Source organism: Triticum aestivum, chromosome 4D, assembly GCF_018294505.1.
Source record: "Triticum aestivum cultivar Chinese Spring chromosome 4D, IWGSC CS RefSeq v2.1, whole genome shotgun sequence".
NCBI lineage: Eukaryota > Viridiplantae > Streptophyta > Magnoliopsida > Poales > Poaceae > Triticum > Triticum aestivum.
In genome coordinates, this window is record NC_057805.1 from 325258266 (window position 1) to 325273291 (window position 15026).

Sequence of the window (15026 nt, forward strand, 5' to 3'; positions counted from 1 at the left end):
TCAAAAAAAAATACAGAAAATAAAAAAATAAAAATCCAAAGAAAGCACCCAACATGCGACACATGGTGCGACTAGACGCACCATTTTCACGCGCTCCCGGACCAAAAAGAAGTGACCCTTTGTGTGAGCCCCCCAAAGGGTAACCGGTGATAGTTGCTCTCGTTACTTGCGTGCTTCAAGATCCTTCAAAAATACTTGTGTGCTTCTAGACTTCCCCGGTTTAAATAGGGGCACACTCTTATCGTCGTATGGTCTCATGATGGCTATGCTACCCTGACTTGATGCATCCAGAAGATATTGAAAGTTTGAAACAAGGAGCTGAATGCAATCGTGAGACATGGCATCACAACACCATCAGCTTGTCTCTGCACGAACGTCCGTGTGGGCTCTCGGGTGAAGAAAATTGCTACTCCTTCCATCCATTTTTACAGGGCCTAACTTTTGAATCTCTCATACCAAGGCTGGTGCGCAAAAGGAGGAGTAGATTTTGGGCCTCCTTTAAATGCCTAGCCCTCTCAACTCCCTCTCTATTACTATCGCATGCAACTTCCTCTCATCCCTTTTCTACATGATCCAATTTAATGCGGCATCTAGCAAATCACAAGGAGGGCTCACGACTTGCGAGGGAGAATTAAAAGGGATACATATTGGGTATCTAATTTGGCCTTGTATAGATGGAAAATGAAATTTGAGGTTAGGCCTTGTATAGATGGATGGATGGAGTAGTGACCCAGGCCTAGCAGTGTGGGTTTTTTTTCTTGAGAAAATGGTAGCATGTTTGGTTCTTGAATGAAAGATGCATACACTCTTGCCTAATAAAAATTCATACACCCTTGCCTAAAAAATGCATAGAATCAAAAATAAATCTATATCCTTTGCTCAGATGGCCGGGGCATGAAATTCATAGAGCTTTCGTTTAATGTGCCTTTGCTCCCAAAAAAAAGAGAACGTTTAATGTGCCCCACGATGGACAATTATCGTTCGCCCCAACACAGAAGTTGTCCGCGGATTGTCATTAAACTTATGTAATTTCACAATTAAACATGGGGATGTCGCTCAGATGGTAGAGCGCTCGCTTAGCATGCGATTTGAAAATACTGTGACAAAAACACTATCTTGACTTTACTTTCTTTTTGTCTAGAGAGATCTTGACTTTACTTGCAAAGTCCAAATCTGACAACCAAAAAACATATACACAATCTGTGCTGCGAACATACACAGGCAGTGAAATATTTTGATTTTGTAGAATACTCTTCGTGGGAGAACAAACGGCCAAAAGGGGATGTAGCTCAGATGGTAGAGCGCTCGCTTAGCATGCGAGAGGTACGGGGATCGATACCCCGCATTTCCAGCTACTTTTTGTAAACTAACTCAATTTTCAGGTTTTTCAGATAACAGGTAGCCAAGCCACTGTGTGTTTGCTGTTGGCCGGTAGCACAAACAGCCGGTCTGTACTTCCATCCAAACGAATTTTCCTTGCCGCGGTTGCTGTCATCCAGAAGCTTAGCTAGTGGAAAGAGAGCAGGCAGGTGCGGGTTGGTCTGAATTTGCCGCTACTTTTTTCTTATATTACTTTTGTTTAGGCAATCTTATATTACGACCAATGAACGATCATCGCGCTCCCGTTATAAGTCACTCGCAATGGGCATGGGGATGGGTTAACCCGCTGCGGTGAACGCAGAGCCGGGTCTCCGCCGATGGGCCTCCCCGCTCGACTCATCCGCGGCTGGTGCGGCTTGGCAGTCCTGTGCCTGCGCCTGTGCGCATCATCCTGCAACCCAGGTAAGGTACAGCGCACGCACAAACACAGCAATGCTAACGCTTCCGGCGTCGACTGACGTGGACTCTTCTTCTCTGCATGCGTGCGCGACAGACGTTGCGCTGATAGAGCCTCTGCCCGCGAGGTCGCTGCAGTGCTTCGAGGACGGCCAGGTACGTACGCAACGCAGGGGCGTGTGTGAGTCTGAGTCTGCCTTGGGTTCTTGAACCGGCGGTGGGTCTTACCTTGGTCCTCTCCTGGTGGCGGGTGATGCATGCAGGTGTACGGGTGCTGCGAGGGCGCGCTCCGGCTGGACCCGTCGGGGGTCATCGGCGTGCCGCTGGGGGCGGTGGACTACTACTGCGGCGGGGAGTGCGTGGTGGAGACGGAGGACGTGCTCAACTGCGTGGCCAGCGCGCTGGACGGCTTCAGCTTCCACAACGGCGCCTCCGTGGAGGGCGCGCGCTACGCCCTCAGGAGGGGGTGCAGCCACACCATCAAGAGAGGGGACTTCAACGCCTTGGAGCCACCCATGGGCGACTACCCGGACATCTACGGTGACTACCGCGGCCATGGCTGCAGGGCTACGCCTCCTCGCAGCATCAACTTGCTCGCGTTTCTGGGTGGCGCCTGGCTGCTGCTCATTCAGGGTCGCTGATCGCTAGTTCACTTCTCACAGAATGGTAGCAGCAGTTTCGTTTCTTTTTGGCTCTAGCGTCACCAGCAGATGATGTCTCATGCACTACCCTTTTTGGTAAAACGATTCAATTCTTAAGTTTCTAACACAACTTACGAAACCTTTAGTTACACAAACAATGCAGCAATCAGGCAAACAAATGTGTACAAATTTGTTTTGTGTTGTAAGCCTTTTAGGCTAACTGCTACTCTCCTTTCTAATGAAATATAAAGGGTTGCTTTTTCACGCCTTTATATTATATATCAAGGGAAAAAGAAATTTCTCTCCATGCAAACGGGTGGGACTCGGTTGCTTCATAACTCGGGACTAATATTTGCCATTCCATAAAAAAAAGTTATCAGTTCAAAAAGAAAAAAGGAAAGGTACTATTCATGCTGGAAGAAATTAAAATGAACTCCTCATGTCAACTTTCCATGCATCATCTTCAAGGCTTCAACGAGAATCTTAGATGAACAAGTTGCAACTTAGCTTTAAATTGCTACCATCAAGCCGATTTCCTGGCAACTACAAACTGGAACGGATCAGAGATCCACTATCTTCACAAGCTTTGTATAGATAATAACACGATTATCCCTTGCCGAATTGCTCTCAGCAAGCGCGGCCTCCACCAAGTCCTGCCGAGGGAAAACGTGTCACTGTTAGATTTTATGCAAACTAAATGCCAGAAAAACTAATGCGATGATACGATATCAAACCATACATAATTAAAACGTTCAGAATTGAGAAGGATACAATTTTTTTTTCAACAAATAAAGACCATAGAAGGTAAGCAAGAGGTTCAGATATCTAACCTTCACGTCCCTATTAGACGAGAACTTCCCCAGGTTGTGAACAATGCACCTTAGATCTTCTGCCTGCAGTTGTGAATACACATAATGCAGCATAAGAACAATAGCCACAAAAATAGAGTGCAAGTAATAGCAGAATTGGTGCTTAAAGAAAAAGCCATAATGGTTTCAAAATAAAGGCATTATTAGTATGTTACCTTGATATAGCCCACTCTGCTCTTGTCAAAGTAGCGAAAAGCCTACAAGATAAGGGGGGAAACTGCACACATCAGCGACATCTTAACATTTTATGGCAACTCTTAGTCTCTTGCAACAGAAAATTTACCTGCAACAGGTCCTTATCAACTACTTCATGTTTTGCTGAATCTCCTTTCCGTGATACAGCTGCCTTATCGCCAACTTCTAGCAAACCTCCTTTCTCTGCTATAGTAGGCTTGACCTTCCTCGAAACAGGCTTTTCATCTATACAGGCAACATTTTCTAATTCGATCTCCTTCCCTGCTTTCTGGTTCACTTTATCTTCTTTTGTTGCTTCTTCTAATTTGACCTCTCTACTGGTACACAGGCAAACACAGAAACACATAATTAATCTCCTGGCACAGATAAAACAATTACACTGTGAAACATGAGGGAACAGCAGGATGTTATAGCTGTACTTTCAAGATAAAAGATTATAAACCAGCTTTCTTTTACATGAAATTTGAACCATCATTCAATGACCAGTGTACAAAACCCACTGTAGAAACAGCTCTCTTCTACATGAAATTTGAACTATCATCCAATGACCCTGTCAGGTGTAAAGGCCATTGCACAAAAATTTGTAAGCTCTGACAAGTATAGGAGCCTTGAGAGGCTAGCTTGAGCACTGAGACGACCAAGTTTCTGCATTAGTCCAGGATGAAACTGACAAAACATAATAGCAAAACCTGGTCTCGTCCAAAACTATCAACTTAAGATACGGAAAGCTGATGTAGATTCCATATTATGGAAACAATTAATTAAGCGCAAGTAAAAATTCCACAATAACATTAGCCCGCAACAAACACCTCTAGTGCTATGAAGAAAGGGGATTCCAAAAGAAACACAAGATAAATAAATGGCATGTCTGATTGTCAATCAACTACAACTAGTGTGCAAAACATACCTGTTGCTCAGCCGTATCACCATCCATGTCCTCATCGTCTTCATATATTTCTACTTCCTCGGGATCTTCTTCATAGTCAGGATCTTCATCCTCCATCTTCTCTGCTGCTTCAGGTTCATCACGAGTAGCTGGTAAAGGTATCTGATCTATGCTCATCTTTTTCTTATCATCTTCCATTATTTTATCGTTTTTTGGAGCACTGATATTATTAGGGGTACTTTCAATGTGAGCATCGTCAGTTGTCTTTGATCTCTTTTCTGATGATTTTGTGCCTTCCTTCGTTAGATCATCCTCTCTTGTGCGCTTACGTCGGTTCTTTGTAACGAAGTGCTTGTGTAGTTTCTGTGAAACAAGTAAACATCAAGACCCATGTGGGCAGATATTAACACGTAAAAAAACTCCTGAACACAAGAACTGCTACCCCTTTTGTTATGAAGACAAGACGAAACAGGATTAGGCTCCTAATGTTCCAGAACAGAAAAGAAGGCCAAACAGGATTTTGTCTGGGAACAGGAAGAAAACTAACAGCCTACCGGAGAATACAGACATGATATCTCGACTGCTAAGCGAACCGCATCCTCATATAGGTATAACCTTAATGCCACAGTTTCGACAAGGACCAGGAAACATGATTGAGTGTGATAACTTTTGCACTCACTGGTTCCATAATAGCTTTATCCCCCAAAAGCAAACTATAGCATTATTACTGTTGCTGGATTTTGTTAGTATTAAAATAGAAATTAGTGGCCAAAGCTGTATTCTGGAGACTGCTGTTTTACAAAGCGAAAACCTTTAGAGCACTAGACGAGGCAAGTAATAACCACATGAATTTGTCGACGTGAATTAGTGGAAAGCATGCATGGCGTACTCAGTGCAGAGTTTTCTCATTTTGGGATTCAAAATATGCACTAGATTACAAACAAAAAAGGGATTGACCATGTCACAAAATTTATGACATGGGTAAATGGTACTCCCTCCGTCGTAGTGTCAAAAACGCTCTTATATCATGGGACGGAGGGAGTACTTGACAAAGACCAACTGTTATTATGCTTAAGCTAAAGGTGTCGGCAGAGCTAAAGAAACTTACCTCAAGAAAAGACAGGATAATGCAGCCCATTCTGAATTGAAGCATTTCACTGAATGACTCAACAAACAGTGAAAGCTAAAAAAGGGAAATAAGAGCATATATCAATGTCAAAAGATAATAAAGTTTATTCTTCAGAGAGAATTAAAATCACATTTACGGTGGTAATTACATAAAAAAACACGTCCATTTGTTATCAGGGGAAAAAACTATGGAAAATAGAATATATACCTCAAAAACAGATTCCTCTGTGTCATTGGTTGTATAGTCTAGTAGGCCATCCAATGAAAGGGATATTGGACGGAGCTGCAAAATTGTGGTTCAATAAATATTTTTGTGTAACTTCTAAAAACTTTTAACAAAACGTAACACTATGAATTAAAAGGAATTACAGAGCACATTAGGCGTACTTTAGACTCTTTACTCTTTTTTGTCTGCAGAATGAATCCTGGATATTTAGGAGGTTCGTCAGATTTCTTCTTCTCTTTGGTGTCATTATTAAGTGACTTTTGCTTTGGATCCTTCTTCAGGTCCCTAATCTTTTTTTCTTTACCATCCTTTGCCTTATCTTTCGTTCCATTTCCCCCCTCTTTATTTACATCTCCATTCACACCTTCCTGTTCACTAACCTTATCTCCATTTGATTTTTTATCCTCAGTACATAGATGTGCCTTATCTGCCATTTCTTCTTTCTTCGGATTTGAAATCTTTTCAGCAGCAATGTTCAACCTTTCTGCCAGCTTAATCTGAGAATTTCCAGCATCAGTCAAGCTTTCATCATTCTTTTCTTGTTGAACTTCCCCTCCTTGTTTACTTGTTTCTGCAGGTACAGCAGGTGTAATCAACTTGGATCCTGAAGCAGGAACTTTTCTTTTAATAATCCTTCGAATTACTTTCTTCTTCCCAGTTTTATTGGTCTCAGGTTGCAGATTAATGCCAGTTCCATCCTTTTCTTTACTAACATCCTCAGTTGTTTGTTCAACCTGCCCTTCCACAGTTTTGTTTGTGGTTTCTGCCACCACAGCCTTGTCCACCTGAGATGATTTGTCAATTGAAGTTTCAGCAGTTGGCTTTTCACGAACAACTTTTCTGATAACCTTCTTTATTACTTTCCTTCGTGTGGGCTTTTTATCCTCAACTGCAAGGTGAACGGAGGCGTCGCCTGAGGTATTTCCTTGAATGTCCCCACCCTTCTTATTATGTTCCACAGCATTATCAAGTGGTTTCCCTTTATTCTCAGCAAACTTTGCCTCCCCATCTTTGCCCTGCTCATCCATTTTAGTATCAACTTTCTCAATTTTGGTAACATCCTTGCAAATATCCCCCTCCCTCATATGACCATCATCTGCTCCTTCCTTCTGTTCCTTTGTATCACAAGGGGCCTAAAATATACGAATCGGGAAATAGAGCTATTAGTATTAAACACAGACTAAGATAAATTATTTTGCTACAATTGTCAACCATGGTAGGAGTATGACAAACTAACATTTTCACTCTTTATAGCCAGTTTCTCCCTGTCTACTTTTGAATTTCTGTATGTAATCCAGGTTTTCTTCCATAACTCTACTGAAGGTATGCATTCTGACAGGTTTGGCACAAACAGTACGGTAATCTCTTTATGACTAAAGAGTCCATCTTTGCCAATTCTGTTGTAATGGACCTGCAAATGGTTAAAACACGTTATAGAAACGATAACAATTTCAGCAATGGTGTTTCATAAATGTGCAGTGACAAGTATGCTAAAACAAAACTGAATGTAATTCGTGATGGGAGCAAATGCTCATAACCAATCCCTCAGAAAGTACTTGTATCAGAGAAGTATGGTACAAGATTTTATTATAACCTATCAGGTCCAAACTTTACCAAAAACAATGTTTGAAATAGTGGATATCAAGTCTATCGCCTAAATGCTCCAGTGTACTGAGATCATATCAAACAATGTGTCTGGCACTATTTCCATGTATATTCCTATTTATTCATATAATTTCAAAGTTATAATGTAATCATTGTGATATCATAACATTTGCAAATCAAGCAGCGCGAAGACACTATTACTCTGTGTTTTAGAACTTTAGACGAAATCATCAGCGCGAAGACACTATTTGCAAATACTTTTTTAAATACATCAAAGAAAATTTACTTAGGTTTAAGAAGTTACAACTTCTCATATTGATATTTTATATTTTATTTCATTTTATTTTGTTGCTGGAACAGACAGTTTTGTGTGGCGGATCCAGGAGTCTGATGTCAAGGAGGCTTTCAAAAGGATGAAAGGAGGCAAGGCGATGGGCCCTGATTGTATCTCCATTGAGGTGTGGAGAGGCCTCGGAGACATAGCGATACTATGGCTAACTAAGCTTTTCAACCTTATTTTTCGGGCAAACAAGATGCCAGAAGAATGGAAACAGAGTATATTAGTACCAATCTTCAAGAACAAGGGGGATGTTCAGAGTGTTACTATTTACCGTGGAATTAAGCTGATGAGCCATACAATGAAGATCTGGGAGAGAGTCATTGAGCATTGCTTAAGAAGAATGACAAGCGTGACCATGCTTGGGAGGTCGACCATGGAAGCATAATTCTTGGTACGACAACTTATGGAGAGATACAGACAGCAAAAGAAGGGCCTGCATATGGTGTTCATGACTTGGAGAAGGCATGCGATAAGACACCGCGGAATGTCATGTGGTGGGCCTTGGAGAAACACAAAGTCCCAGCAAAGTACATTACCACCATCAAGGACATGTACGATAATGTTGTGACAAGTGTTTGAACAAGTGAGCTCTGGTGCATAGCGGACAGCTAAAGCGTGCTGATAATGTCAAGAGAGGTCGGGGTAGACCGAACTTGACATGGGAGGAGTCCGTAAAAAGAGATCTGGAGGACTGGAGTATCACCAAAGAACTAGCCATGGACAGGGGTGCGTGGAAGCTTGCTATCCATGTGCCAGAACCATGAGTTGGTTGCGAGATCTTATCGGTTTCGGCTCTAGCCTACCCCAACTTGTTGGGACTAAAGGCTTTGTTGTTGTTGTTGTTGTTGCTGCTGCTGGAACAGACAGCTCACCAGAAAAATAAATAGGGGCTTCATTTACAGTTAATGATTTCCATGACGCTGGAACAGGCAGGTCAAGGAACTGCGATGTCAACAGGTCGTGTTTAAACCCACTAATAATCTGACAGTTAAAAAAAATTCCGGGGTAAATGAACTATGGAGCTAGCTAAAACTAACTAAACGGGACTTGCGGACGCCGCTTATTTGCCATTTACATCCCTACACTGAGCCTATCTCAGTTGGTGGGAGCTGTGGATGTGCAATACCCACCACCACCACCCACATTCTACTTGTTTTCAACTCGCTTTAGGTGCTTACTACTTTTTATGACTTCCTCCCAAGGAATTCTTGACAAAAACATCATAGTTTCGCGAACACTACTTTGGACAGCAGACTATATCTGAACTGGCAATGTGATTGAGAACTAGAACATAACGGGCATAAGATTGCCTTGCTAAGCGGCAAACATCCAATTAGTACATCATCTTAACAAAATTTCAATATGGTGGAAGCATAATGTTACATGCAAGTTCATCATAAGTGCTAAAAAATAAATTAACATGTACCTCGAGGAAATGATTCCAGTGTGTGCAATTAGATAGATCAATCTGAACCAGTTCTTTAGTGCATCTGTACAAGTACGGTAAATTTTAGCACAACTGCCAGTTCACAAATGGATCAGTATGTTATATGATTACATACCTGATAGCAGTTCGCACCAAGCACGAAGAGTCAATCAATGGATCTCCACCATCTATTGCTGCACTCCAAGGACCTCCAATTGTAGTAAGTGCATGATCCTTCTTAAATACAGCAAATTTCAAGACATTGTTCCAGTGCGCTAGTCGTTCCTCGGCACTTCTCAATGAACATATATCAGCGAAGGCACCGTTGCTCATACCACTCATCAAGAGAACCTGCACACACTCATCAGAATAAGAATTATTACAAAGATCAATTTGGCAATACTTCGATATTTGAAAATACACAAACAGTACATCCCAAGATCTTGACACCCCGCACGAGAATCTCGTGCTTTTTGATAAATATCAGATATGCGTAATAACCAAACCATGTCATAAAGTACTCAAATGAGAATTCTGAGCAAAAAATGGGAAAGCAATTTTAATGGCATCAGACAATGCAGTACCACAACTTATGGACCGCATAGATTTGCATGCCACCAGGGATTGTACACAAAGTCTGCAAACATGAGTATAACTCCAACCAGTGTGCCACATGATTCCTACACATATTGATGTAGTAATCGTCTACTTGTAGCTACTCTAGTTCAATCTAGTCCATACTTTAAAATAAAATATACAAAATTGTAGACACAAACCTTTACATTCCAAACAGTGTCTGGAGTGCCGGTGCTGTAAGATTTCTCTGAAGATAAAACTGTTCTTTCGTCGGCCTTATCATCCACTTCATGGATGTCATGCTCCAAACTGTTTTACGGCAATAGCAACAATGGTAAAATGATGCTATTGAAATGAAGAAAAATCACTTCGGCAAGCAAAGCATAATGTGTATTTAAAATAGAAAGCATACCTGACTGGTGTGCGCATTGAAAGATTAAGGTTTCCTTTTGGCCAGTTCAAGACAACCTATAAACAAATCGCTGATTAGGAAAAAATAATCCTATGATTTCACATTGAAAAGAAAATTTATTCATACAACAACAGACCTTAGAAACATCTGGAGAAATAACTAGTCTAGGATATCGCTTTGTCAAAGATAAGTAGTCCCTCTCAGCATCCACCAAGCGAAACGGAAAGACCTGCGAAAAAGAAACTGGTTGTTAAATTCATATAAGGAAGCAAACTAGAACTATAACATAAATGTACAAAAAGAAAAGCCATGATCAGCTGCATAAACGGGGAGGCAAATGTGTTCATGATTGCACTATCATGGACGCTGGAGCACAATCACCAATTAAGGTGGGGATGGCCTTCCAATTGGATAAGAAACATCGCATGATTTTTCATATCACTTGGAGGGAAGTGATATCTTGGTGCCAGATAAAGAGAAATAGCTACTAGAAATGCTGAAACATGGCTCAGTGAAGATGGATGAATAACCGGAACTGCAGATACAAACAGAACTAAATAGTTCCACATGTGTGTGCAGGGACAAAGGTGCTAAAAGTAACTGGCTTCAGAAGGACAAGAATCAGGGGCTTTAAGACCGAGAGCACATTGAAGAGATTAGCCCCTAACATTATTATTTGATCTGAACAGCAACAATGTGACAAACTCAACTATCTGTTTACCTTGCAAATATATTTTCTCTTTAGTTGTTTAACAGGTGAACGAGGCCTTCAGGACAACAAACGAAAGAGTTAGTTATAAAGGCTGGCAGAAGATGAAGCAGCAACGGGTTGCATCCACAAAACTACAGAGGAAACATGGAGGTCCACCTATGCAGGACATCACGTCGAGGCGAAAGCCGCCGCAAAGGCTTCTCAGATCTAACAGAAGAAGAATGCCGCCTTTCACTGGGTGTCCTTGGAGGAGTGTGCTCCCGCCTTGGAATAGCCACATGCTTCCTATCCCGCTCCCTCTCATTCTCCCGGCGCTCGCGAAGACGTACTCTTTCTTGTTCGCGTCCCCTTTCCCTTTCACGCTCTCTTAGACATTCGTGCTCCCGCTCCCTGTCTTGCTTTCTTTCCATTTCATGGTATTGTAGCTCTTGTTCGCGTTCCCATTCCCTTTCCTTCTCTCTTTCCCAGAAAAGACCCCTTCTATGCTCCTCATCTCTTAGATCCAGTTCGCGGCGATAACCAACCCTGTCTCTTGTTGGCTCATCAACCATGGGGATGCTTGGATGTACACGAGGTAAGATGCTATCTCGGTAATCAGACTCTGAAGATGCATGCAGCAAGCTCTTCCCTGAAGCATAGTCGCGCCCAGGGGGTAGGCCCATCATGTAACCACTGCCGGATGACCCTTGTCCATAGACAAGGCTGTCCATGTTTGTCCTCTGAGTTCCCCCCAAGATTGAAGCTTGTTGTTGGCCGCCATATGGAACAGATCCAAGAATTGACAAGCTGTGATGATCGGCTTCAACTCTTCCATATGCACTAGCTTCCTGGGAACCTTGATGGACTGGACCGGCCCTTCCTGCAAAGTAATCGGCTTGTCTGCCAGAAATGCATACTTTTACTCAGTGCATGTGCTATATTTTGTTGTGGTGACAGACACAAAGGTCACTAATTCGCTAGTGGTTTACTTTCCAAGGTTATCAACAATTTTTTTACAGCTTACCAAAACCTAGTCACAGGGCAGAGATGTCTGGATGAAGCAACTTTTCACTCATCTGAGGCACCTTTTTAAGTGATTATAATCAGGACATAATTATAATACTGATAATACTAATAACAGTAACAATAGCAGAAATAATAATAATGTGAACCAAAAACCTGACAATCATCTGTATAACCTTACTGTGAGCTAACATACCGTATGTCAGAGACAGGCTGCAGTGGAATTTTTAGGAGTTGCTGATGTCACGCCGATGAAACCTAAAATTTCAACATCATTTAATAATGGGAATAAACTATTTATCAAAGACAGCAGATAAATGAGAACAGAACGATGCTTTCTGCAAAGAGGGGGGGGGGGGGGTAGGGGATTTTACCTGATCCACATGGTCATGAATCTGAGATTACGTAAAAGCCAGTGAGTTATAATTATACATTGTCAAAATCTAAGAGGTGCTGAACAAAAGAAAAACAAATGGGCAGTACAGAGAGAGAAAGAGAGACCTGATGGCTTCCAGGAATATGATCGGGGTATCTTCTATCCAAATCATTGAAGCCATCTCTCCTGCCAATATTAGCTGACTGTTCACCGTACATCCTTCTCTCCAATTCATAATTCGTACTGTACTGCTCTAGCTTTGGCACATATGCACGAGAAGCTAGATAGTCATCATTTGGCCTTCCCAGACTGGACCCTACAGCTCCAGATGAAAACTTTGATGACTCGGAGAGTGATGTTTGATGAGCTTGCAGGTTGGGAAGACCAGAAGAACTTGGACCTTTGCCAGCAAGTCCACCAACCTGTTAAATATATTAGGCGGAATTTTCAATTGGCATATTCTGTAACAAGATCATGTAACAATAGTAGTTTCCCCCTTGTTCAATTCTAGTTTGGGGGCGAATAAAACTTCACCTATATTTTGAAAAGCTTGATCAAAGCATCAATTATGCGATGGAGAAGGAAAAACTTCTTCAAACATCTTTGTGATGCAAAACATGTAATTAATTGAGATGAAGCTTAACTCCGAAAATGGCAAACTAAATTCTGGTCATCCTTTACTATACGTGGACTGACTTGGTGAGGAAAAGCATAAATGATTTCAAGGTTGTAGACCCCAATCTCCTGAGTCCTGTTCAACACCCAAAAAACCAAAAGAGCTCATGCATAACCAGATATATGTGGTGAACACTGAACAGAAGTGGGAACGGGGGAGGAGAGAGATCTTAAAGAGGGTAGACTTCTGATTCTCTATAGTCTTCATATAGATATATATTGATTGCTGTGGTTGATAGAGAAAGAAGTTGCACATGATTAAATAAAAGGTGATGACGGGATTTATCTTTCAGACTGAGGAAGATCAATAGTTCATGTAGGCAGATTTTAGGAGCCAATTTTTTTAAAAGTTTGACTCTATCCTGGTTCAAAAGGAAAGTTTTTACAGGACCGGAGGGAGTATAAGAGCAAGCTTTATATTGCTCAGATCATCCCATAGAGCTGTTTTAAATTTCCGGATTGTACCGCAAATTCTCAACTAATAACTCTAATAGAAAGCGAGTATTTAGACCTTGTTCCAAAGCAGGCATGTATTTCACATTTTGCCCAAAGTTCCGACTATTCTTTCCGTGGGTGACACTTGAGGGACCAGGTAAACTTTGAAATACATAAAATTATTTCTATTTATGCATGGATTATTTCTGTGCATAAGACAAATAGTACGGAAGGGATATAAATGGACCTTTTCAGGTTCAGGAACCGGGCTTATTCTTCAAATAAACCCATTTGTTTTATTTATAGACCAATAATGCTGGACACTAGCTTTAACACTGGTCAAACCTAGGATTCGCTTATCACAGATGTCCATGTGGACCTATTATAATTTCCTAAAGCATGTACTGGGTAATATTTAAATACAATTGGATTGATATCTAGTAACCTTGATTATTTTCCTTCACTCAAAGAGATGCCTTTGGTATATACGAGTACAACCACAAACCGACAAACGACAACTCACACAATTCAATTACATGTGTAACATCAATGAGCAATAAGCAACATTAGGAAACAAAATTAATTGCATCCAGAATTCAAATTGAAAAGGAGCACAAATTAACCTTCTGCGCGCCATAAACCGCAGCGTAAGGCCCTCCATACTGCCCCACAGCACCCTGTGCCGCATTGCTGCCAAACTGAGGGCCATCGGTGCCACCAGCTGCTGCAGTAGATGTCACATATCCGCCGCTACCAGGCTGCATAAACCCAACCAAAAGGGCGCAAGTGTTTGCACACATATATCAGAACCTTGCACCATTAGATAGGGTTGCCAATCAAAGCATCAGATGAGTTTCCCAGAGCGCCTTACAACTTTGCCGTACGGTTGCTGCGCCCCATACTGCGGCGGCTGGCCGTAGGGATTGGGCCCTTTATTCGGAAACATTGAGGATGCGACCGCCTCAGATCCTGTGGATCACAAGACCCGGCCGAAACACCGCGCAGAAGCAAGCAAGCGCAGACGGCCGGCACAGCTACACACAGGCTTCTGCAGGGAAAATAAATCCTGTAAATTACATATGCGGCGGCAAATACATCAGCAATGAATCCATGACAACCACGCAAGCGGGCATGACCGGGATGGACCAGGCGATTTGGTTGCTCGCAAATACAGAAAAGGTGAAACCCCATGGACTTCTAGGGCTTGCCTGTGGAGGGTGGGGGAGGAGGCTATGCGCTGGGATGCTGAGCTAGCCTTTGAAAGAGATTAGGCTCGGCAGGAGACGACGTCGGCAGCGGCGCCGCGGGATCGGCGGCGGCGGAGGACGAAGAGAAGGGGTTGGGAAACTGGGGTTCAGGCTAATTGTATCGGTCTGAACGAAGAATGTGCAAGTGCAGCATGACTGCCTCTATCAATAGAACGCCGGATGCCAAAGTTTCTGTTATGTTGGGCCGACTTGAGTGCCCGATGATCGTTTGGGCTGGACATTGTTTTCTTTAGGGGTGGGCTGGACATTGGATGAGACTGTTGGAATCCTCTCCCTTTACAAATTGGCCCATCAGAGTATTAGCAACGGCCTTGCGGCCTACTAATCAAGGTAAATCCTATTTAGCGCTGCATGCGCCCGTTAATGTGTATTTTGCAAACGGGCGCCTGCGCCCTGCTGGTTCGGCCTATCTCCGCTTTTTCCAAAGCAAAAAAGGCGACAACGCGAGGGATCAATAGAACGTTGGGTACCAAAGATT

At 42.4% G+C, this 15026-nt stretch overlaps 1 protein-coding gene, 1 non-coding gene and 1 pseudogene across 2 annotated transcripts; 2 read left to right on the forward strand and 1 right to left on the reverse strand.

The window, feature by feature from the left end:
• The first annotated feature begins 1278 nt into the window (after positions 1-1278).
• Positions 1279-1351, forward strand: TRNAA-AGC (transfer RNA alanine (anticodon AGC)). Its single transcript has one exon. It is a non-coding gene; the product is annotated as a tRNA-Ala (tRNA).
• A 257-nt stretch (positions 1352-1608) lies between these two features.
• On the forward strand, positions 1609-2689 carry LOC123097697 (uncharacterized). Its single transcript, XM_044519510.1, has 3 exons — positions 1609-1782; positions 1874-1932; positions 2040-2689. The coding sequence occupies exons 1-3, from the start codon at positions 1698-1700 to the stop codon at positions 2415-2417; spliced, it is 522 nt and encodes a 173-aa protein (XP_044375445.1). The 5' UTR covers positions 1609-1697; the 3' UTR covers positions 2418-2689.
• A 108-nt stretch (positions 2690-2797) lies between these two features.
• LOC123097698 (protein SHORT ROOT IN SALT MEDIUM 1-like) lies at positions 2798-14658 on the reverse strand (annotated as a pseudogene).
• Positions 14659-15026: the final 368 nt, after the last annotated feature.

What these genes read in the sequence shown, in the direction of transcription:
- LOC123097697 (XM_044519510.1), top strand. Translation starts at nt 1,698, where the DNA reads ATGGGCCTCCCCGCTCGACTCATCCGCGGCTGGTGCGGCTTGGCAGTC. An exon ending in CGCATCATCCTGCAACCCAG is followed by an intron (nt 1,783 to 1,873) that starts GTAAGGTACAGC and finishes CGTGCGCGACAG; the next exon opens with ACGTTGCGCTGATAGAGCCT. An exon ending in AGTGCTTCGAGGACGGCCAG is followed by an intron (nt 1,933 to 2,039) that starts GTACGTACGCAA and finishes TGATGCATGCAG; the next exon opens with GTGTACGGGTGCTGCGAGGG.